At 37.2% G+C, this 26141-nt stretch overlaps 1 protein-coding gene across 3 annotated transcripts in view; it reads right to left on the reverse strand.

Moving 5' to 3' along the window:
* Positions 1-26141, reverse strand: part of Slc44a1 (solute carrier family 44 member 1) — a 138881-nt gene that overhangs the window by 111318 nt on the left and 1422 nt on the right. For 2 of the 3 annotated variants that reach the window (XM_015492232.2, XM_015492231.2), the window contains exon 2: positions 17008-17150. The exons of the other annotated variant lie outside the window; for it this stretch is intronic. In XM_015492232.2, the coding sequence (XP_015347718.1) occupies positions 17008-17150 (143 nt within the window). The remainder of the gene's footprint in view (positions 1-17007; positions 17151-26141) is intronic. 3 annotated transcript variants of the gene reach the window in all.

Raw genomic sequence — 26141 nt, forward strand, 5'->3', positions numbered from 1 at the left:
CTGTTTAGCTGCAAAGCCAGTCTCTTCCTTGTACCATCAAGGGAGAAATCACTGCCAAAATAAAATCCAGGAATCACTAACTATAAATTGTGTTTCTTATACTAAGCGGAGGCAAGAAAACAAATAAAACATCTTTAAAAATATTTTACAAGAGCTACAAGAAAAAAAAGACTTTTTTCTATTTAGCAAAGTTTACTGGAAGAACACCTCCAAAACAAGTTCATTGTTCATACTACATAATCAGGGGTATTCTCAAAATCAACTTTTCTAGTAATCATACTGAGAAACGGTATGTGCCATGAGACAAGGGCAAGAGAGTTCATTTTCTCTTTAATTTAACAACTTGATTGAGGTATAATTAACATACCATAAAGTTTTCCTTTATAAACTGTGTAATTCAATGTTTTAAGTATATTTTATTGAGTTTTTCAGTAAAATATAATTTTAGAGTATTTTCATCACTCCAAAAGAAATTATTTATTAACAGTCACATTCTCCTATATCTCTTCTCCTTCAACCCTACACAACTATTAATCAACTTTTTTCCTCCATATAAACTTGCTTCTTCTGGACATTTCATATGAGTAGAATAATACAATATATGCTTTTTGTAGCTGCATTAATTTATTTAGCGTAACACTTGCAAGATTCCTCATGCTATAATAAATATCAGTTCTTCATTCCTTTTTGTGGCTGAATAATATTCCATTCTGTAGATATACCTTGTTTTGTTGACTCATTCATCAAGGATATGGCCTCAAGGCTTCACTTCCTTCAACTAGGTCCTGCATCCACAGTCTGTGTGCTGTTTTTCCTTTTAGGCTATTATGAAAAATTCTATCAACATTTTCATGTACGGGTCTTTGTGTGAACATGTATTTTTAATTCTTTTGGGTAGACACCAAGGAGTGATACTGTTATACATGGTAATTCCATGTTTAATATTTTAAGGAATGGCCAGACTGTTTACCAAAGCAGCTGCACCTTCTACATTTCCAGCAGCAATGCATAGCAACATATAGATGCTCCAGTTTCTCCACATTTTTGTTAAAACTTTCAACTGTATTTTTCTGTTACAGCTAGCTATTCTAGTGGATTGGTGGTTTTGATTTGAATTTTTTTTTCTTTGATGGCTGTTGTAGTTTGGATATGAGTTGTCCACCAAAAGCTCAGGTGTTGATGGCTTGGTCCCCCAGTGAAGCAATGTTCAGAGATGCGGTTTTGGGGAAGTTAGTGGGTCATAAGGGCTCTGACCTCATCAACTGATTAATCCACTGAGGTCTTCATAGATGAATGCACAACTGGGCGGTGGTAGAAAATGTAGATGCAGGACCTAGTTGAAGGGAGTAAGTCCTTGAGGCCATATGCTTGGGGATTGTATCTTGTCCCCCGCCCCTCCCACTGCCACTGCTTCCCAGCTACTGTGAGAAGAATGGCTTCTACCATATGCTCCTGCTGCCATGATGTTCTGCTTGCCTCAGGACCCTAAGCAAGGAGCCAGTCATGGACTGAAACCAGGAGCCAAAATAAATCTTTCCTCCTTTAGTTGACTTTCTCAGGTAGTTTGTCAAAGCAACAAAAAGCTGCCTAACACAATGGCTAATGTTATTAAGCATCTTCTTGTGTGCCTATTCATGAACCTAATCATTCAGGTATCTGCAATGTCCATTCAATTCCTTTGACCTTCACACTTAGGTTATAGGTTATAGCAGCAATGGAAACAAAATAGAAGCAGATCTTTGTTGAAGGCAGAGTGAGGCAGAGGTAGATACTACATATTGTCACAATACTATGAAAAGAAAAAATATGTTACAGGAAAAAACAAGGGTAAAAGTAAAAAGGAAAGACCACTCAGGAGAAACTAAGGAAGTATTTTCTAGACTAAAGATGAAAGAATGGCTGCAGTAGCTAAAAAGAACATGTGAGTTGGAAAGAGAAACCTGAGGCCAGAATGGTGAGTTCTTGAATTTTCTGGATTGATTTTACGGGTGGATCAGTTAAGGTGGTGACAAAGACTAAGTTGTGACTGTGGAAGAAGTGAACCCTAAAAGTCTCCACTGAGAAAACTTAAAAACTGTCCTGGGCTAGAGTGAGAATCAATGAGAAGAATGATAAAAAGTGCTTTGTAAACAATACACATGTGAAGTTGGTTCAAAGAGCTGCTTTTCCCCATCTGGCACTGCACATTTATTCCCCAGACACCCTAGGAAGTGGGTACTACTACTACTGTATTAATATTATAAACGAAGCCCTTTAGGTCAAATATTATTGTTATTTTCTATGGTATAAACTATCCTTTGGCTGTCCACTACATCTAACCTTATGGATACATCCCCGATTACATGAAAAATCTTACTATCATAAAAAAACTGCAAATACTGTTTCCATTGTGTTGCTTTTATCTTTGTACCAGAAAATCAAATTTTTCATAATCAAACATGCCAATCTTGGTACTACTTAATTTCTTTATAGCTTTAACAATGTATAAATTATCTCCTCTCCAAAGCAAAGATAAGTATAATATTCATTTCAAAATATTTAATTCATCTGGAATTTAGTTTGCATGGTATGAGATGAAAATCCGTCTAAAGGAAGCTTTCTTTGTCATATCATTCAACCTAATATTTTTTGTTAAACACGATTGCTTTCACAGGTTTTATTTTAGTTGGCTTCTCATATGTACTAATCTACTATCAATTTATTTCTTCTACTTCTATTTTGTTTCCATCACTGCTACTAACCTATATTTAGGTCTCGTAAATATACTCTGGAAAAAGTTTTAGTTTAGAATGGCTAAACTCCTTTTGTTTGGCTCAAAAGTATACAGTTATTAATAGGAGAGTGAAAACTATAGATATGTAATCTTGATTCAATAAGGTACCCTTCACTCCCACATATTTTGTTTGGCCAGTACACTAAATGCCAACATCTAAAAATCCTGAGATCTAACAAGTCTTGTGAGCTCCTCCCAACAGGCTTCTGGACTCCCTGAAAACTTAGCATCGCAGACTCTTTTGTGTACATGCCAAACCTCAGCTAAAACCAAGTAGCAGCTATCTTCTCTGTATGGGGCACACATACAAAGTTCAGAAGTCCAATATTTCCTATTGTGTTATACCCAGCCCACTTATGCAATTTATAGTGTCTGCCTAGTGGTTTCTCAATTTTCATTCCCTGCTGAAAAACCTACAAGTTTCTTTTTCTGCCTTGAAAGCCAGACGGTTTCCAGCTAATCTGGTGTCAACTTCAGTAACTATACTTAGCCTAGACTTCTGGTCTAATCTCTTTTGCACTTCTACCGTGGCTCCCAAGTTCTATTTCATTGTTTTATAATAAATTCACCTCATTGTAATCCTTTCGAATTATTTTAAGAATAATTAAAAAACTATTTTTTTCCTCTGAAATTCTTAGCTACTTTTTTACTCTGCATTTTATACTATCAATCAAGTTAAAGTTAAAGTCAACATCCAACTGGGATGTTAACTGGTACTGCATTAAGTTTATAAATTAATTTTGTTAGTATCATCATCTTTATTAAGACTATTTACGCAGGAATAGATTAAATTTCTCTTATTATTTGTTTTCTCTTCTTTCCATTAAAGTATTATAAATCTCTATATTTAGCCATATATACATATATATGTATGTGTGTGTATACACACACATATATCTTCTTGGCTTTTAGTTTTTTGTAAAAAAATCAAGTATTATATTTTTCCTTATATTTTTCTGCATAGTGATAAATGACTAAATTTACTTAGGTACATGTTTTATAACATATAATTTAAGCACCTCATTTCAAGGTGTTTTTATTGCATCTCCTAAACATTCCATGTGATAGTCCCTTGCCATTGGCAAATAGTATTATTTTCTCTGTAATGACCTATACACATTCCATTTATCTCTTTTATAGGATTTGTTTCAACTAGTTATTTGAAACAGTAGTATAAAAAAGGTGACATCCTTGTTTGTTTAATTTGAGGAAAACTATTTCTATTACTCTGTAATATTGGTGGCTACCCCTACTAGGAACTCCTTTTGTTTCGACTTAAGATAAAAACCTATTTTCAACAAAGATGCCAGGATAAATCCAAGGGGAAGGTAGTCTTTTCAATAAATACTGCTGAATAACTGTAATTTTGTATGAGAGTTGGGGAAGATAAATCTTGGCTTTTATTCACACCATTCAAAAATTAAATCAAAATAGATCATTGACAAAAACACAAGAACTAAATCAAAAAAATTCTAGAAGAAAGCATGGAAAAAAATCTTTGTGAACTTAAAGGCAACAACTTCTTAAATAAAACACAAATATATGAACCATTGATAAAAATGGATAAATTTGACTTCATCAAAATTACAAACTTTCGTCATCAAAAGATGGTTTTAAGAAAACAAAAAGGCAAACCACAGATTAGAGAAATCATTTAAAAAACATATACCTAACAAAAGTCTTATATCCAGATTATATGAAGAACTCTCTTGCAAGTCATTAATAGAAACCAATTTGTTAAAAGATGTGCAAAAGGTATAAATACAAAGAAGATAGATGAATGTTTGATTAGCACTTAAAAAGATGCTCAACAAGGCTGAGATTGGGGCTTAAAGGTAAAATGCTCACCTAGCATGTGTAAGGCACTTTGTTTGATCCTCAGCACCACATAAAATTAAATAAATAAAGGTATTGTGTCCATCTACAACTAAAAATATTTTTTTTTTTTAAAAAAAGATGCTCAACACCACTGGTCATTAGAAGTAAGTGAAGTAAAAACAACGAGATACCACTACACACCCACCAGAATAGCTAAAAATAAAAAGACTGATAATACAGAATTTTCATGAGAGGTACAGCCCACAACCCTCCCCTTTCCTTGCAAAATGGGGCAACCACTCTGGAAAACAGTTTTGTCAACTTCCTATAAAGTTAAATATACCCTCACAATATGACTCAGCAATCCCAATTCTAAATATCCAGCCAAGAATAATGACATATTTGCCCATATAAAATCATGTACACATCTTTTCAAAGCAGTATTATTCATGATAGTAAAAAAAAGTTTTAATATGGAAATTTTAAAAAGATGTATAGATTTAAAAAATGTAGTATAACCATGCAATGGAATACTACTCAGTAATTTAAAAAGATCCACCTAATGCTGTATTAAAATAACACAGATGAATCTCATTAACCTTATGCTATGTAAAAAAAAAATGGCAGAGACAAAATATTACATACTCTATGATTTCATGATGGTCTAGGGAAAAAACCCTATAGCAACAAGAACAGATCAGTGGTTGCCTGGGGGTAAGGATGGAGGCAAGGACCTAATATGAAGGTGCACACTACAAATATTTACCAAAATTCAAAGTGTATACTTAAAATGGGTGAATTTTATCATATGTAAGTTATACCTCAATAAAACTATAAAAATAAAATAAATAAAATATCTTCTGAATGTATGCTTTATAAAATGCAATTTAAGTTATAAAATGCAATTTTAGAGCCCTAGTGTGTAGGAAGAATTTAACTTTACTCAGAAAGAGATCTGGACTTTGACCTTGATTTCTGGGAGTTAATCTCTACACCTCTTAGGAGTGTCTTTGTTTACCTGTGGTCTTGGTCACCATGAAATCACAATGTGATTCCTAGTGAGGGCGGGCCACATCAGATAGTATGTAGGGCAGGGGTTGACCACTCTGGAAAGACCAACAGCCTTAGGTATTCTAGGAGTTCTGGATCACATGTGGTATCAGATTGACTGGAGGGGCTGGAGAATAGGGACGGGACGAGTCAAGGGCATTAAAAAGTCCCAATAAAAATGCTGAACACTGGGGCCCAGTTGAGCTTCCTTAGTTGGCCATATTCTGTGGATTGTTATACGTCAGTGCCAGGAAATTAAGGTGCTCTGACTCCACATGGTTCTATTCTCCAAGAGTGTGAATACTGGAAGCTCTGTATCTGACTCCCTTTTGTTGGCTGACTTTAAACTGCATCTTCTCCCGTTCTAAACTCATAGCAGGAGTATAATAGCTTTTAGTGGGTTCTGTGAGTCTTTCTTCCTAGCAAATTACTGAACCTGAAGGTGGTCCTAAGGAATCCTAAATTTGCAACTGGTGTTAACCATGTGCCTTCTAACTTTTCAAGTGCTCTCAACTCTTATACCCAGATAAATATAAATAGGTAAAGAACCAATGAATGTAAAATTCATACTTACAGTGGTTAATAATTACCTAAAGTGTATTACAAAGTGAAAGAGTAAAGTTTCTAAGCTGCAAAGCCTGAGTTAAAATGTAAAGGACCAGGTATTGTTAAGTTTCTAAGCTACACTCAAAGCCTGAAATTCCTGTGGCAGTTAAGACAATTCCAGGAACTGCCCATTAGATAATCCCCCCTGACCACTTAGTTGTTTAACAACTTAGACCCAGTGCAGTTCAGCACGTAGGCACCTCAGGGCCTAAACCAATCAGTTTGAATGTATACCCCGCCTTAGGATTGACCTATCACCGCCCCCCCCCACACCTGTTCCCGCCAATGAATGTACTAATCATGTTTGAGAATTGTTGTTTGATTTTCCCGCGGTGTATGGTGATTTGTTAAAGGGGACTGTGATGTATGTAAAGTCCCTGCCCTCCCTAAAAAAGTGTACTTAAGCACTGCTCAACCCCTGCTCGGGGCTCTGGGCTGCTCTCCCTCCTTGAGTGAGCACAGAGCCCCAGCATGCTGGATCTTCAATAAACCCCCCTTTGCTGTTGCATGAGTCGGTCTCTTGGTGGTCTCTTCCTCCGTCGTTCGCTGGTCCCTTACAAAAGATCATGATGTATAAGCTTATGTACTACAAAGATCATGATGTATGAGCTTATGTACAATGAAAAAAACTTTAAAAAAATCTTTGCAGGTATTAAGTTAACTTGGAAATAACCTACATATTGAAACTCTGGATTGAGAATGTATATCAGTTGTCTAACTTAGATATAGCAAGTATACATTCACTCCTAAGCAGGCAGCACAGAGACATACCCAATTGCCCCAAGCTTGTCTACCTGCATCCATATCATCTAATTCTATTAGGTAACTTTCCATCTCCCTATTTAGAATCTGTAAAACATTTTGACTGTTGACTCCTGCATTTTCTAAGCATGTAGCTGGATCTTTCAAATTGCTAGCAAGTATTGTCCTAGAAGTAGAATTACAATAGATGTACAGATGTTACTTTCATAAGGAGATAAAATTCAAACTAAAGAGTAGTATGGTCACAAAATATAACAAAAAATATGTTCCAAAGATACTTCCTTTAAATTTGCCTTCTGAAAATTTAGCTCTTTTATAACTTCTAATATTTTCCATGAGAGAAAATGAAAGTTTTGAAAAAAATTTCATAAATAATACATTAAATTTCAGTTTAGAACGTCAGAAATGTTACTGTTCCTGAATGCTTGTAATTGTGGAAGCCCACAAATGAAAGTTCACGGGAGGGATCTATGGAGGCTACTCTTTCTCATATTAAGCTGAACTAGAAGAGGTGGTTAAGTTAATGTTGGAATCAAAGTGTTTGACAGGAGACAGAGAAGAGGGTGTTTTCCCTTGAAGTAAAGATCAAAATCCTAAAGGATTTAGAATACCTCCATTTGCTCAAAATTGTCCTTAAGTATAGGAACAAGAGATGAGCTCCTGGGCTGCTCTAAGGAATATGCCTCAATGACATATGGGTAGAACCTTTGCCAAACTCCAGTGTTGAGGGCCACAGCGGAGTCGGAGTTGGGATGAGCATGGCATTCTGCTAGAAGGGAGTGCTTGAGAGGTGACACCTGCGAGCCATTGAGATGATAATGGTTATGTTAAGCTGTGTATTCAGTTGTATATGGACCCCTGCTTAATGGCAATAGGGTGGGGAATAGGGTGGTTCCTGCTGCCTCAGCCTGGCTACTTTGGAGTTCCCATGAAGTTCTCCAGGGTCCGAGTGGAGTAGGCCCGGAGCCTGGGGGAGAGCAGAGAGAGTTCCTGGGGAGTGTGCGTGGAGTGCTGGTAGAGTTCCGGCAATAAAGTTTCCTGTTTGAACATACAAGTGCTTTGTGGTGGCTCGGTGATTTGTGCCCAGCCAGACTGCGGCATTCCAGCACCAGCACACGGGATGAATGTACCACCTCCCATCTTCTGTGTTTCTACAACTCCATGCAACAGTCAGGAGCTCCTTCCCATGTGAGCCAGTCTTCACCTGGCCTGTAAGAATTCCACCCTATAGACTCAGACCATGTTGTTCCTCAGCCAACAAGATCCAGGCCTGGCCTTCTCCTCAGAATCCCATCCTCATTAGAAGGTGGGCTCTGGAGCCATCTGTCAGCCCAACAGTCCACATGACCATCCATTCGCCAGCTTCTGTCTCATCATTTACAGGTAACACTTAGACCAACTCTGTGTGACTTTTCCTGTACAGAATGCAAGCCTTGCCCTGACCCTCAACTTGTTTAACTGGGGCCTAATACCACCTAAAACTGTCCCTCAGCTGCCAATTACTGGCTGACTCTTCAATCCACATGTATAACCTATAATCAAGATGCTGCCCTGAAAAAAGAAAGTCAGAGGGATTCAAGAACAAGAAGGGTTTGTGCCTTCTAACTTTTCAAGTGCTCTCAACTCTTATACCCAGATAAATATAAATAGGTAAACAATCTATTTATAGGGGGAAAGGAGTCATGAGTCATAGAAAATAGGCTGGAGAATATTCAGGCTGACCCCAGAAGCTGAGAATGACTCCCAGCTGATGGCAAGGAAACATACCTCAGCCCTACAGCCACATGGAACAGAACTATCAACATCTGAAGCAGTCTGGAAGACAATTCATTGCCAGAGTCACAAGAAAAAATTACAGCCCTGACAACAGGGCCTATGAAACCTGGGCCAAAGAACCAGCTAAGCTGTGCTTGTTTATATTTCTGATTTATAGAACCTCATTGTTTTAAGTTGCTTAGTTTGTGGTAATCTATTACAGCAACAATAGAAAACTAATGGTGGTCCCAGTCCTTCCATCACATTGCCTTATATTTCTTTCCTCACCAGCCTGCTGTCAGGAACCCAAGAAAATGGAGTCACCCAGCATTCAGCAGACACTGATACAAGATGTTCCCATTGCACCTTCATCATTTATCTCTGTATTCTGTCTTCCTCACCAGAACAAGCTCTTCAAGGACAGAGACTACAAATTTCTTTTTAATATTTTTCACTAATGCAAGTAATAGATATTGATTGTAGAACACTTAGAAAAAAGAGATAAATATAAAGGAAAAACCATCTATGATTCAATAGTTCAACACACTGTTAACATTTACATGTCATTCCGTACTTTTCTAAGGACATGTACATTTTTAAAAATATTTATTTAGTTGTAAGTGGACACAATACCTTTTTATTTTATTTATGTGGTGCTGAGCATCGAACCCTGGGCCTGACACATGTGAGAGGAGTGGTCTACCGCTGAGCCCCAGCCCCAGCCCCAGGACATGTACATTTTTACATATATTAATAAAGTCGAGTTGCCTCTACTGTGTTATAACTTACTGTTCCCTTAATAATGTATGCAGAGGCTTCCTGCTGTTGGATATATGTCCACAGATCATTTTTACTGGCTCCACAGTGCCTCAGACTGGTCCTCCCATTGTAGCCTCTCTTATACCCTTACACCTCTCTTCACAAGACTTCCTTCAGCTGAAATAATCTGTGATTACCTGATGAGTTTATGAAGTCCTGCTTTCTCTATTAGATTACAATTTCCATGAGATAAAAGTGTGCCGATTCAGTTAGAGAGCAAACATAATCTCAAGTCCCTAAAACAAAGAAGACAGCCAAGAAATAGTTGTGAATGAGTGAATTTAAACAAATTCCATTTTTTTTGACCATTTTGGCTGTTTCCTATTTTATTAATACTAGAAGAGGTCTCTAGGTTGAGGATGTAGCTCAGTGATGGAGTGCCTGCCTAGCATGCATGAGACTGTGGGTTGTATCCCCAGCACCACAAAACCAAAATAAAATGAACAAACAAACAAAAAACTGGAAATATTTCCCTAAAAAAAAGTCTCCAGCACACAATTGAATTTTCAATTAATGTTTTCTGAGGGTTAAATAAAATGATAGGCAGAATTTCCAGGAATGGTAAAGAATATTTCTTCAGTACATAGAAATTCCAGTCAAATCAGAAGGCACAGAAATAAGTCCTAGTCACATAAACACAAAGAACTATACTTAGCTGATAAAGAGATCCTAAAAGCAAGTATTTAGCAAATTTCATTTGTATTATTATTTTTTTTAATTCTTTTTCAAACATGGAGAGATAAGATTTGGTGACTCTTCAAAAGAGGCATGTTTTATACATTGACAAATCAAAGAAAAATGGTTTCCCTAAAATAGGTGGTTATATGACATGGTATAGGCATGGAGAACTCAGAAATTAGAAATTGTTTAAAGAGTGAATACATTCTTCCTATTAGTACAATATCACTATCAATCACCTAAATAACCCTTTACATAAGTTAGTAAGCTAATCAGTGATCCTAGGGTAGACTGAATCAGATACACTGAACTTACAGAACTCTGAGTTTTAAAGGTGATCAATGATCACAAAAGTCCTATCTATACTGTACCCACGAAGATTATAAAAATGAAGAGTTTCTCTAAAACAACCCCACTGTTCAAGCCAATCAACTGTCTTACCAAAAACAAAACAAAACCCACTATCAGTTTTAAATTAGGTGTTTTTTAGTAAATATTTAAAACATACAAATGATAAAAAATATGAAATGAGAATAATGTAGTTCATCATAACTATTCATATTCTTTATCTGACAGAGATAGAAAGAGACAAGATAGCCTTCAAATTATTCAAAGCCTTCACAGATTGAGAGGTGCTGTGGTTCTTTCAAAGTCTCTTTAGTTATAACTTTATCAATTTATATAACCTGCCCTTTTTTCTCTCCATGTTCCCATAAGTTTCTTTCATCTCCAAAGCTGGCAGGAAAGGATCCCCAAAATAAAAAAGATGGGAAACCAGGATCACTGTACAGTTCACCAGGCACAGTGCAGACTAACACAAAGAACACTCAACGGAGGGCGAGGCTGGAGTGCCAGCCTGTTCTTACAGACAGCCCTACAGATCCATAGGTTCTGGATCCCTGGGTTCTGAGCCAGTGCATTCAACCAACAGAGAAATGAGAATATTAGAAAAGAAAGTGCATCTGTACTGAATATGTATGGACTTTTAAATATTGTTATTATTCCCTAAACAATACTGTATAATAGCTATTTACACTGTACCAGGCATTATAAGTAGTCTAGAGATGATTTAAATTATACAGGAGGAGTGTGTAGGTAACATGCAAATACTGGTTATACAAAGGACTTGAGCATCCACTGATTTGTGTGTGTGTGTGTGTGTGTGTGTGTGTCCCACTCGCCTGTGGACACTGAGGAAAAACTATATCTTTTTCATGTCTCTCATGTTTCCCAGACCCCAGATTTTTTTACTTGTAAAATGCAGGCACTCAATGATACCAAGGGCCTCCCAGCACAAATATTTTCAGCTGTGAACTTACAATGAGAATGAGAACAAAAGAAGTAAAACACACTCCAATTCTGTTTTCACTTGGCATCCTAAAATGATGAAGAAAACTGAAAGTGGTGTCAAATAAAATGCTTCCCTTATAGATACTGTACTCATTCATGGATGCCATCACCCTCCTCAGACCTCTAGTTCATCTACGTCCTGTTAACACAGAGGATATGAAATGGGAGAGGCATTTTATGACCACAGAGCTTTTACCAGTGATTGGAACTTTAAATGGCTTCCTCAGAGGAAAGACAAAAAAATATATAATGAAAAAATTAAATTTGTGCAAAAATCTATCTTTAGAACCTCTATGTACAAATCAATACAAATAAAATACATTGAGAACTTCTTAGAGTAACAAAGAATGTGAACACTAAACTCTGTTAGGATTATTTGCAAAATGGAGAAGAGTTCTAATAAGAATATTGTGATTAAATTAAAACAATTAAAAGCAGTTCCCCAGCCTCACCCAGCTTTATAATGATCTGTGCACACTAAAAGCCAATGCCACCTCACCATATCCTCTTCCAACTCAGGACATGGGAATGCATACCCCACCCCTGCCCCAATCCTCTCCCCAGAGACCAATAGACCTTCTGTCCCAGCACGATCTTTATCCCACTAATTCAGGTGCATTAGAACTAAATAGGAGCATCGCCACTCTGTGTCCAAACTGATATGTAAGACAGGGGGCTTCCTCTACAGGAAGAATTTTAATAATAACAGTACTCTCTAGCTTCCCATTTCGAGATGTGGTAGTTTACTCCCACAAGGGCTCCCCCCACCTACTCCCACTCTAACATGACGCCATCTGCTATTAAGCTCTCACTAGAGGACAGTCCTGATTTTGAAACTTGAACTTCCAAAATTGTGAGCTAAATAAACATTTTTCTTTATTAAAAAAAGAGTAATAATAATTTTTGGTCTCAAAATTGACACATACACTGTAAGGTTGCTTATATGTTATAGACCTGAAAATCGTAGATCTAGATGTGGCAGAATAGATATGTTTTACGGAATTGCCAGAGTTCAAAAATATATTGCCACCACCCTATTCCTCAACATCAAAAAAAAAAAAAAAAAAAAGATTATAAACCCTACCTGTCTTCTGTAGTAGTATTATTAAAAAATAGCTCAGCTACAAAGCAAGACATTCTCATTTTAGGATTTAGTTGGCACTCACAAATACTTGATGGGATGCTTTAAGGAGTTTGCACATTAAATAATCTAAAGATTCCTTCAATCTCTGACACTTTTTGGTTCTAATATAAATGAGCTTTTCTGAGTTGACTTAGCCTTAGAACCATATGTAAGCACTATTTCTATGCAGAAAAGTTTTAAGTATCTCAAGCAACCAATTTAAAAATCAACTTAATCTATTTGAAATTAAGGTTTTCATATTATCTCACAAAATATTGTCTGCTGTCTTTTTGTGCATCCTTATCACTGCAACAAATGTATTATCACGTCAAAAGTACTACTTGGAGGAAAAAACCCATTATCATCGGAACGATAAGAAAATATTACTTTTTCTTTGTGCTAATAGAATTCTTTTATTCATCTTGGCATCTTAAACATTCTGGTTAAAATAGGTCAAAGGTGTTCTCCTTTGGATTCCTCTCCTGATTACCTTCCTTCCTTTATTACTATAATTAAATAAGCCCTTCTTATGGAACTCCTAGGTGCTCAACTCTGAGGGCTAAAAAAATATGGTGTTTCAGGAAGCAGAGTTAGCAGAGTGACAGACTCTCAGAGGCCTCCATTATCCCTGTGTCTTATTGTTCGTGCCCTTGAGTCATCCTCTCTTCCTTGAGTTTGCTTCTAATCAGTAGAATATGGCAAAGAGGGACGGATATCACTTCTGTGATTACACTACGTAGGACTGTAACTCCCATTTTTCTAGCAGACTCTCTACTGATGCTCTCACTGTTGGCTCTGATGGGGCAAACTGCCCATCCAGGTGGCCTACACCTGAAGGGGGACCTCCAGTGGCAGCCAGCAAGTCCAGCAATCCTCAAGGAACTGTATGCTGCCAGCAACCACTTGTACCTGGAAGGGAAGCCTTCTCCCCCTGAGCCTCAGGTGACACTCTGACCCTGACTGACCCCAAATGAACCACTGACTACAGCCCTGAGTAAGCTATGGAAGGTTGAAGACCAAGGCAAGCCATATCTGGATTCTGAAGCTGAGATGAGAAACGCTTCTTGTTTAAAGCCACTAAGTTTATGGTAATATGGTTACCTAGCAACCAATAATTAATACAGACAGATGAGAAACACAGAATAATTAGATAGCAAATTGAAGGCAATAGAATAACCAGTATGAGATAGGAAAGTTCAGGTAATCAAAGTAAAGAAAACTCACTATGGTATAAGGTTAGTTTTGAAACATTTCATAATAAGGTGAGTTGTGAGTCCCATTGTGTTTCAAAGACCCAGATTGGCAGACAGGCAGAAGGAATACCACAGAGGTAGAATTAACTGAAGGTCATGGGCAATAATAACACACACTGAGAAACAGTGAGAGAGGGCTGGAGAGGTGAAATGGGTCCAGATCGCAGAAGGCCTGAAATGGTGGGGGCTGAGCGGGCTCATCTTTGATACTACAGACAGCAAATAGAAGGCAAAGGCTTTTGAACAAGGAAATGACAAAATAAAAGCTCTGTTTTAAAGAACTGAATCCTATCACAGCATAAAGGATGGAGCAGATTACAGATAAGAAGACCAAGAATAGATATGCTTGCACAACCGTTTTCATGAGAGGCTAACAAACACATGGTGGGGGTGGGGGGTTCACACTCATTAATAATCAAACACATGCAAATTAAAACTATAAAGCACCATTCTTTGGTCTACCAAAACAGTAAAGAATAAAAACTAATAATACCAGTAAAAATAAAGTAATCTCAGACACTGTTGGTGGGAATGTAAATGGAACCGTTTTTTATGGAAATCCATTCTGCAATATGCATTAATAATCTCAAAATATTCAGATCCTCAAACTCAGTTATTCACTTCTTAGAACACTGCTGAAGTAGATTTATTTTCTCATTCAGCAAGCATTTAACTGGGTGCCTACTACATTCAGGCTTTGAGATGTGCCCTAGGGATACAGTAGTGAATAAGAGATGCTTCTCTCTTGGCACTTAAGAGAGACTTACGTACATCCAACCCTCCATGGAACAATCAATGTATAACTGCACATATTATAGGACACAATGCTTAAATTCTGAGATCAAAGAAGACCTCTTTGAAAGTGACATTTTGCTGAAAGCTGAAGATCAGTAGAATTTAGCTACAGGAAAAAACAGAAGAATTTTTTTTTCTTAACAAAGGAAGCAAAACTTATGAAATAGAGAATTAGCCTTACCCAAGAGTTTAGAGGACTCATCTGTTGATTTATTCAACAAATATGTATGGAGGTTCAAGTAGGCATTAGGTAATACAACAGAGGCTGAGGAGATCAAGGATGAGAGAAAGTGACCAAGCAGAGAAACAGGTATAAAAACACTCTAGAGCTACAGATGGGTGTGGAATTCATAAAAGACGTATAAGGAAATGAGTGGTAAAAGAAGGAAATCAATGCATTTGACAGGAGAAAGAGGAGGATGAAATAAAGATAATAAAAATGAAGGCTACTACCTTTCTTTCACTTTCCAAATCCAAATACTGTAGATTTATCCACAAAAGGAATGTTCAAAAATTTACCATTCATTGACAATAATTGCCATTTATAGACAGAAATACTTAAGTGGGATAGCACTACAAAGCTTATAATGCAGAAAAGGTAATCAGAGATGGAAAATAAATTTTAAACATGTATATATGAGCTAAAGAATAGCTACAGTTGAGAAATTATACTCCTTAAAGTTATACATGAATGGCTCTCAATGAAGATAAGCATTCAGGGAAGAGTAGCCACTTTCTCAGAATAATATGCAGTTCCTCTTTACAAGAGGCCAAAGTGTACATAGAATAACCCAAGGATTTGAAATCTCTTCCATGGTCTGAGGAACCACAATAAGGTTAAATGTGAAGAGTGGCATTTACACAAACCTTACCATAAGGATATGCTCACAGTCATTAGCAAGTTACCAAGAGAGCCATAAAAATGATTACAACCCTTGTGAGCAGTGCACCCAATAGAGGAGAACCTTTTGCTTCTCATCTCCTCAATTACCTAATTTTATATTTGGGACATGTCAACAGCATTAAAGAATTAAGCAATATTTTACCACATACATGCTACATAAAAAAAATAATAAAAAAATGAAACTCTACTGCTTTTGCAATGTCTATTGAGTCTAAAATTATTTCAAGATAAAAAGTAAACAAAAGAGATATGGATACTTTTGCTAGAAGAAATAACACAAGATCTAAAATTTGTGTTAAATTCAAGGAGCAATCATAAAGAAGAAAAAATTAAGCAATCTTCCAAATTACTTCAAGTCTAATTTTTGCTTCTCTTACGTGATGCAGGTGCCTATTAAGAGAGAAGCTCATAGTCTGTTCTGGATATTCTACTGCCCACCAGCCACATGGCCTCAGAAAAGGCACTTCAGTCTCCCTAAGCCTCTGTTAGATCTACCTCACAGGGGGGGCATATGCTTGTCCACTCTGGCATGCTATACAAATATTCATTATTATTACTGAAATTTTGTTTACTTGAGCTGCATTCTCTCTCCTTCATTTAAGGGAAGAGTATCTCTGAGAAATAGTTATTTGAATTTCTTCAAGTCTGCAAAATTATCAAATTAATCTTATACAGAGAGATCAAATTTTAACCATAGATTTATATAACAATAAATAGGTATTACAAATTATCTTACTAGAAAGAACTGATGTAGCTTTAAAAATGTTTTTATCTGTTTAGCCTTTTCCTATAAAGTGTATTAGACGGATTAGCCTGGTTACCTTATAATTAGTTTTGTTAATTCTGAAGATATGGTTTGATACTGGAAAAAAATTCTAATAAATTTTGATGGGGTATAAATACACAGTTTGAACAATTACATTGGCATCATACATAAAATATATTAGATGAAATATATTTTCCCCGGACATTAAATATTAAATAGTAGTGCTTTTGAAGGAAAAAAGCAATTAAATGAGCAATCTCATGAAACCCAAAAGATGAATATTGAGGACCCAAAACAAATTTCACAGTTTGACAAGGAAAATGTATCTTTTATAAAATTGGAAAGTGATGTGTACCTATAAATGATGCATCACAAAATGTTACTTTATAACTTTAATTTTTCAATATCTATTATTATCCCTATCTCCCATCCAGTATAATCTTAAAAAGAAAAATAATGTTATTTTCTGGGTTAAAAAAAAAAAAAAAGCAGGATTTTCTCTGTGCCTCCTTTAACGTTTCCACAGTGTTCATCATTCAGCAACAGTCTACTCACTTCCGTTGGGTGTGGTCCATGCCACTGTATGGTATTCCTTCCAATTTTGCATTTTTCTGCCCACAGATATTTCCATAGCTGTCGTATCCTGACACTAGTCTCGCTGCTGCACCTGTTGCTACTGAAAAGCCACATATAAATCCCTAGGAAAGAAACAGAAAAAAAACACACACAAATAAACCATTTCAATACCAACAGTCACTACTTGATACGATAATGAGTTTCTTTTGTCTGCTGAAGGGAACAAAGCGCTATCTTTCCTCATTGCAAACACTATTCCACTGTTTTCCTTGGATTGCATATGAGCAGCACAAAGAAGTCCACAGGGAAATACTATTTACTACCATAACAAAACAAATCCCAAGCTTTCACATCATTAGCTCATCTTTGCATTTATAATAATAATGACAGCCTCTCTATGTTGAACACCTGCTCAATGCCAGGCTCTGTCCTAGGTATTTATCACACATTATCTCTAATCCCCATGATGAAGAAACTGAGGCCAAGAGAAGTTAAATGAGTTACCTAAGCCCATAGAATCCAATAAAGATGAGAGCACAGAATCAAACCCAGCTTTGTTCATTCTTTTGTTTTATTTGGGTGTAAAGGGATTCTATTAAATGAATAATAGCAAAGGATAAATTGTTAAAAATCCAAAAAAATAGGTATGTGGGTTTTGAATCATTCTCACTTCAGTGCACACAAGACTTTTTTTGTTTCCTTTGTGCACTAAAGCTGTATACAAGCCAAAGAACTCCATCACCAAGCACTGCCAAGCCCTTCATATTAGAGACTGAATGACAGTAAGTGAGGCACTGGCTTTGTGTACTGCAAGGGTCACTTCATCTTGTGGGAATACGCTTTATCCCAGTACCAAGGGCAAAGGGGAGAAACTTCAGAACCACATCATGCTTGCTAAGTCAGGCATGCGCTGACCAAAATAAAGCAGTAAAAGCCTACACTCAACAGCAGATTACTGGGCATAGGAAGCAGAAGTGAGGGGAATCACTGCTGATGAACTGGTTATACTGTGGGGAAAGACTGGGGTTAAGAAATTTTGTGCAACCTGGTCATTAAAAGGGTAAGTTTTTGTTATCTTCAGTAGAGTGGCTAGGAAGGCAGAGATCATCACTGCCAGCTATTAGGAGCAGTACTTATCTAAGTAGTGCTGCTAGATCTCAGGCCACAGTGGTAAACACTATGTGCACATACACACTCCTCAAACTGTATTTCCCCCTGTAAGTATACTTACCTAAAAAACTAAACAAAACCCTTCTACTTTCATTGTGCAGGTAAGGGAAGTGAGAGAGAAGAGTCATGAGTGTAGCTCTTGTCAAAAGAAACTTCTTACAACTACACTTTGTGAGAAAGTAGACTCCCTGATTTGCTATTCTCTGGTTCTCAGATCCTGGCCAAGGATCTGTCTCAAGTTAGTTCCCTTAAAATGGAGACAAAGAGTAAATAGTTCATCGGGCTGTGGTAAAGATAAATGACACAACCTTATGTGGTAAGAAATCTGCCAGACATATAGGAAGAGCTCAATGAATATTAGCTATTAATGTTATTAGAAATGAGTAAATGCTATATGGGAAAGATTATGGGCTTTGGGGCTAGATAGATAAACCTGTGTTATTGATGAAATACTGATGACTTCATTTCCTACTTGTGTAACATTGGACAAACTTGCTTATGCTCTGTGCCTTGGTTTACCCACTTATAAGTTAGGGCTAAAACTACTTACCGCAAGGACTATTAAGAGAATCACATGAGATTGTATATGTAAAGTGTATGTCTCAATACATGTTAATACCCTTCTGTCTCAAAGCAGCAACTAATGGCTAGCACCAGTTTAGGCATAGGTCAGTACTTATACTCCCCTGTTGCCTGCCTCCCTCTCTCTTGACTCCTCCAAGGACACCAAGGGCAGTCAGTCCCAGCGGTGTTAATCAAGTCCTTGTGTTAAAGTCCTGGTCCCTGTCCCATGATGCTACTGGGATGTGGTAGAACCTTTAAGAGGTGGGCTTAGTAGGAGGGCTTGAGGCTACTGAAGAAGTGCCCTGTGTGACCCCAGACCTTTCCTTTCCTTCCTGTTACTCTGCCACATGTTCCCACCATGAGGTGCCAGTATAGTTCCAGAAGCACACAGCCAGCCAATCAAGGAATGAAACCTCCAAAACTATGAGTCAAAACAAATCTTTTTCTTTATCTGTTGATTATCTCAGATATTCGTTATAATTCCAGAATACTAACACACTTTCCAATTATTTCTTTAGTAAGAAGCATCAGAATAATAGAAAAGGAATGGACTTAGGATTTAGAAACAATGAATTCAAATTCTTTCCACCATTTCCTTACTACCTGTGATTTCCTACTACCAATTTCCTACTTAGACTCTGCTCTCTCTACATCTCCAACACTGAGCAATACCATTTACCCTGCAGCCTAATGATGAGCACTAAATGAAGTAACATATACCCAATCCCTAGCTGAATTCTACTGCATGGCAGGTGATCAATAAATGGCAGCTGTTCATGGTAAATTTGAATGGGGAAATCAGATTAAGGGGGTTACGAATGGTAACTGGAGACTAACAAAAGTCCCTTGGCTTCTCTATTTTAGAGCAAAAATTTCTAGGGAGAAAAGGTGAAAAACAATATCAGTAATTTTATTGCTACACAAACTACTCAGTCCACAATTAATATTCTTTGATTACTACTCTTGAATAGCAAAGATATTACATAAGTAAACTTCTTTTACTTCTTATAGGAATTGTTTTTTATGTTTGATAAGTATGTTGTTAGATATTCTTTAAACAGTTTCTGGTTTCCCTTTCTGACTATTTTTAACAGTACTGTTGGACATGTGGATATTTTTCTTTATCATAAGCTACCTCACATCCCTCCAGGATGTAGGCAGGGCATAAATTATAAATGTTACATATATATGCTAAAATGGGACACTGACATATTTTCGTATAGGTCATTTAAACTTCTTAGTAGCTTCCAGAAACATTAGAATAGAGAGGGTGAGAAGTTGAAGGTGGAGAAGAAAGGGAAATAGAAAGCTAATAAGATGGTAAGAAACCATGACTATTATCCTAGGGACTTCCTCTACAGCACAAGCAATGACAATGGGGAACTAGGCCACATAAAATTAAAATTACAATCTCCTTAAAAAGAAAAATGCTAAAACCCAAATGCAGGAAGCAATATCGTTTCAGAAGAGAAAAAATACAGTACATGAAATTAAAACATGGTGAGAGAAACTTTATAAAATACACTCAATAATTTAATGGCTCCACAGAGAGGGGAGGGAAAAGGCTTCCAACAGAGTGAAATCACATTAATGAAGCAAATGATGAGGAGGGTAAGGAAAGCTTTTATAAGCATGGAATAGAAAGCAATCACTAGAGAGAAAGTAAGCCTATTAGTAAGGAAGAGAACCATGGCTAAAATCTTAAAATGACTGAGCTGCTGAAGTGCTTTCAGGACTATTATTTTAAGGGAGAGAGGAAGAGCAGAAAAATCCACTCACAGGAGGCAACTGGAATCAGATAAAGACATACAAGGGCGATGGGGAGATGGGGTGATGGGCAAGACCTGGCAACTAATAAGTACTTACTGCCCAAGTGGAAGAAAGACAATTTGCTAATTAACAAACTGTGCTCATTTTCCCTTCACATCACAAGGTCTAGTTCTACTTAAGTAAGAGTTTTTGCTTAGTTTCTTTCAGTACTAGAGAAAGGGGGTGGGGAGGAAGAGTTAAGGAAAAAGGAAGGGAGGAAGGGGAAAGGAAGAAAAAATAGGATACACTTTAATTTCACAAGCATGTTTGAATTTCACGCTTGGAGCTTCTTTTTTAGTATTGAGATTGAGTTCAGGGGCATTCTACCAGTGAGCTAAACCCCAAGCCCTTTTTACTTTTTGTTTTGTTTTGAGACAGGGCCTCACTAAATTGTCCTGGGTGGACTCAAACTTGTGATTCTCCTGCCTCAGCGTGTGGAGTCACTGGGATTTCAGGCAAGTACCAGTGTGCCCAACTCACACCTAGAGCTTCTACTAGACAACTGAGAAAGGTGGATGGCCTCAGTTTTGGGGGGTAGGGAGACAATAAAAATAATGTATGGAGGGTAGAGGTAGTATGTGAATACAACAAAATGTTTCAAAATAATGAGGGGAAATGAGTTATGGTTATAGCTGTCTCCCAGGAGTTAAGGAAAACATTTCTTGACTATCTCTCTGTCAAAAACCACCTCATTTATGTCCCATATCTCAATCAATGCTTGGGGTCAATCTCTTAATAACTTTAAACTTAGGGTAGCACTTGTTTTCTGTTTCTCCTCTTCTGAGAATCCTGAGACAAGAAAGGCTATTAGGACCCAGGAGATAGACAAAAGCTGAAGGCCTGGTGCAGAACTAATATCTCTGTAAACACACTAAAAAAATAAACTTAAAACTTTAGCCAGGGTGCCAAATTTCTGAACTCCTTTAAAGTATAATATAATTTATTACTCTAAGAAAGAGAAAAGAGGCAAATAAATAAACAAATAAAAATAAATCTAGGAAATGTCCACTCAATGAGCATTTATTGAGCACAAACAAATGTAAGTCTCACCCTAAAGGTCCTAAAAGCAGATGGGCACAGTGGTGCATGCTTGTGATTCCAACAACTCAGGAGACTGAGTCAGGAGGATTGCAAGTTCAAAGCCAGCCTCAGCAACTCAGTGAGGCCCTAAGCAACTTAGACCCCCGACTCAAAAAATAAAAAATAAAAAAGGGCTGGGGTTGTGACTCATTGGTTAAGTGCCCCTGGGTTCAATCCTTAGCCCCACCCCCACCCCACCCCTCAAAAAAAGTCCTAAAAGCAATGAAATGTTCTCAATCAAAAAATAATAATAATAATAATAATGGGGGCTGGGGATATAGTTCAGTTGGTAGAGTGCTTGCCTCACATGCACTAGGCCCTGAATTCAATTCTCAGCAACACACACACACACACACAAAAATAAAAATTAAAAAAAAAGAAAGAAAATAATGGGGCATGTAGAAGCAAAATCAGAGGCTCAGTTTCACAGACAGCTAGAACAATGAATAAAACACAGACAAGGAATACTGGTATCTGATCCTGGCTTTGCCACTACTACAACTTTTGAGCCTGGGCAGGTTAGCTTTGAATTCTCCAAGCCCACTTCCTTACTGGTCCCAACCATTAGACTAGGCTAATCTCTTAAATCCTTCCTCATTCAAAATGATTCTATGGGAAAGCAGAAAAAAGTTAGAATTTTAAGAGTATTCTTGCAGGGAGAAATATAAACTCATTTGGTTTACTACTGTGACTGAGAAAAAAATAAAGAGTAGATTAAAAACAAATGTTTTTAACTGAACTAAATATGCAAATATGGTTAAAATGACAAATTGTACATTAGGTATGTTTTACCACAATTTTTTAAACAAGAAATGGACTTAACAAAAAATGAGTAGTTACCTGATCAAGCAACCTTAGGGTAATTCTTGGCATGCTGTTCTTTGTATTCTATGATTCTGGCTAAGAACAGACCATCAAACAGGTGAACTAAATATTGCAATGAATCTCTCTCTATCTGCTGCATGCTCAACCATGGTTAATGAGGTAGAAACATCATGCCCCAGGAACTAGACTAATGCTATAAAATAAAAAGGTCCTTGAAAGCAGTCTGAAGGACCAACCTATGCAATGTCTCCTAAACCCGGCTCCCATTCAGATCACTGCCTAAAATTCCAACTTTGCATTTCCATCTTATCCTTACCCACAACTTCTATTATGCCCATTCCATATATTCTGATTCCACACTTCCCCAAACCACTTCCCTTTCCAATATATACTTTATATCCATTAGTAGCAGCATTATCTGCTAGTCTCCACATGCAAGATTTAAAGTGGGAGGACTCTTTGATTTCTTCTCTCCATCCTTCTGCCCCTCATCCTAGCTTCCCAACTCCACAGTAGAGGGAGGAGTAATGTTTAGCTACTTGGTCAGAGTTTGAGACATTGTGAGACCACAGCTTATTGGCACATAAGATTACTGTGTCCTACAGAACCATGTGCTGAACAACTTTTTCTGTTGTTCTTGATTCTAGGCAATAAAGTATAAAGTTTACCTTTGATGACTTTTTCTTCTTCCCTGGGGTCAGAGGTACCACTGTGAAATCTTAAATAAGTTATTGAACATATTGAATATATCTCTGTACTTCTGTTTCCTAATCTATAAAATGTGGAAAGTGATAACAATAGTGTATGCAGCATTGAATAGTTTCGAGTATTAAGCGTCTGTGTCTGGTGCTAAAAATAATGTCTAGCCGCTGGTGAGCAGGGACGACACTTTCCATGGAGGCACTCCTGTTAGAGCCATCCAGCCTCCTCTCTTTCCTGCCTTTGTGGCATAAGCTGATCTGAGCCAGTGTAGCTCTCCCTTTTCTCTTCCTCTCTTCTCTTCCCTGATATACATTACTCTGAGAATGACGTAAGACTGTCCCAGATGGGAAGGATTTAGCCCACAGGGTCCAAGTCATTTTTTACCATGGAGTGCTTCCCTGGGCATAATCAAGTGCCCATGGGTGACTGTTTATTCATGCGGCTCTTGTCTCCTGAGGTGTATAAAAACCATGGTTGGGAACCCAGGAGGAAATAGGGTAGGATTTGAGCTGAAAAACTCTACACTGAACCCGTAACACAAGAACCTCACAGTCCCCCTTGCTCTGTCTCTCATTTGCCTGCAACATTAATAACCATTGATGTTACTGGTCTTATTTCTCTCTCTCTCCTTTACCATTACCTTATTTAAAAATTTTCACCTTTTACTGTTGCCCCAGCCTCCAAAGTGGCCTGTCTAAAACCTCTTCCTACTTCCATCTTCAACAGTAGCTGCTAGGGCCACACTTCTAACCTAGACAAATCACTTATCAACACTCCTGTGGCTCATCAGTGCCCATAACAGAGGGTTTCAACCTTGGCTGAACACCAGAATCACAGAGATTATATCATAATCATTGAGGTGGGTCCCAGGAAAGAAATTTGTTTTTGTTTGTGTTTTAGTGTTCCAGCTGATTCTAACACACAGCTATGGTTGAGAACCACTCGTTTACTACCTTAATTGAAAACAGAAATTTAGAAGTGCAACGTTACTTGTAATTTTTTAGAGCAGGGTAAGCATATGTCCACTATTTTCAAAATTGTGATGAAAGTTCAAACATGGGAGATGATAGCTCTCAAGAAGTCTGGTGCCAATTTATTTTGAAAAACACCCCACATTCTAGACAATTCAAGCATAGAAAATCCTTGAAACTAAGGGAAGAAATAAAAAAAAAAAGTATCAATAATGAGGAGATAAATGCGTATAAATAAGGATTTAATGATAGAGAGGAGTAAAAGATGACAATATTTAAAATATTTAAGAGCTTTAGCTTTTGAGAGTACCAAGAAGTGAGCAAAGAATTGCAAGTAAAGACAATAGAACATACACATGGTTTGAATATCAGGCTTCAAGGTAACAAAAGTAGCCTGTAAAGGAAGCAGGCAGGTGGAGCAGTCAGTGAAAAGAACACACTCAGAAAGTTCCAGTCGTGTTCTGTCCTTGCCACTTATTAGACAAGCTAAGCTTCACATCTGTACACCTCGTCTATAAGCTGGAGATAAAACCTATTTCACCAGGTAACTGGGAGAATTTAACAAGATGAACACATATATGAAAGCGTGGAGCATAAATCAATGCTCAAAAAATCTGTAGAGAAGGTTTCTTTTAAAAATACAGGGCGAGCATCCCTAATCTGAAAATCTGAAATCTGAAATGCGCCCAAATCAGAAACTTTCTCGGTGCCAACATGAGCCGCAAGTGGAAAACTCCACAAATAACTTAGTGTGATGCGCTGCAGCCCAAATGCAAGTATACTGAAATAATGTATAAAATTACCTCAGGCTAGGGGCTGGGGTTGTGGCTCAGTGGTAGAGCCCTTGCCTAGCATGTGAGGCACTGGGTTCGATTCTCAGCACCATATATAAATAAATTAATAAATAAAGGTCTATCATCAACAAAAAAATTTTAAGTTACCTCAGGATATATGCATAAGGTATATATGAAACAAAAGTGAATTTCATGTTTAGACGTGGGTCCCATCCCCAAGATACCTCATTATGTATATGCAAATATTCCAAAATTTAAAAAAAAAAATCTAAAACCTCAAACACTCTGGTCCCAAGCATTTGTGACAAGAGACATTCAACCTGTAGTAGAGAAAGAACTCCATGGGTGCAAAAATCTTCTAAAGAAAACAAAAACAAATACTCAGAAGACAAAAACCAAAAAAACTTTGAACCTCTGCTATGCCAGTATAATGGGCAATAGAACATGGCAATTTCTTCAGTTTCTATATGGCAAAATTTGTTGTTATCTGAATCATATAAAAGTAATCTATTCAAAATATCATTCCCAAACAAATGATGCTATGCCTGGCATTTAAAAGTACACACAGTGGGTCTTAATTACCATCACACTAAAATCAACATTATATTAATTACCATTGCATTAAAACGTTTCAGTAAACAAATAACTCCTTAGTCTCAAGTCACTCCCAAATCAGTCTATTAACATTAATGACTGCACTTTCCTGAGCTATTTTAGCACAGAAAATCAGAAGCACCTTGGGTGGCATGGTACATGTTTTTATAAACATAATTTTGAAAGGTCAGCTGCTATTTGTCCCAGGGTTGCATTAGGGGGTGAGGAAAGGCTATGGACTAATTCTGTTAACAAAGAATCTTCTCCACATCTACATGAAATATTTGTGCATACTGCATTTCAGTTGCCATTTCCTTACAATGCTATTCCATTAAGTAAACTCTTGAACAGTATCCCATACATCATAAGTTAGGAAATGGATATTTTGACCCTTTCTAAATATCTTTCTTTTGGAGAACCTGCACTTTTATGTTTAAATTAAACACTTCTTACTTTGTTGAATTTCTTATATCTCATTAAAATTTACTTTCTTTTCCTTGGTTCACGGGCAGAACTGGTACCTATAATGTGACCACTGGCCAAGATTACATTTGTTCTGTGATTCACAGATGGCATTTGTTATGGAGAGACACAGAATAAGAGA

The sequence above is a fragment of the Marmota marmota genome, unplaced genomic scaffold (assembly GCF_001458135.2).
Source record: "Marmota marmota marmota unplaced genomic scaffold, marMar, whole genome shotgun sequence".
NCBI classification, from domain to species: Eukaryota; Metazoa; Chordata; class Mammalia; order Rodentia; family Sciuridae; genus Marmota; species Marmota marmota.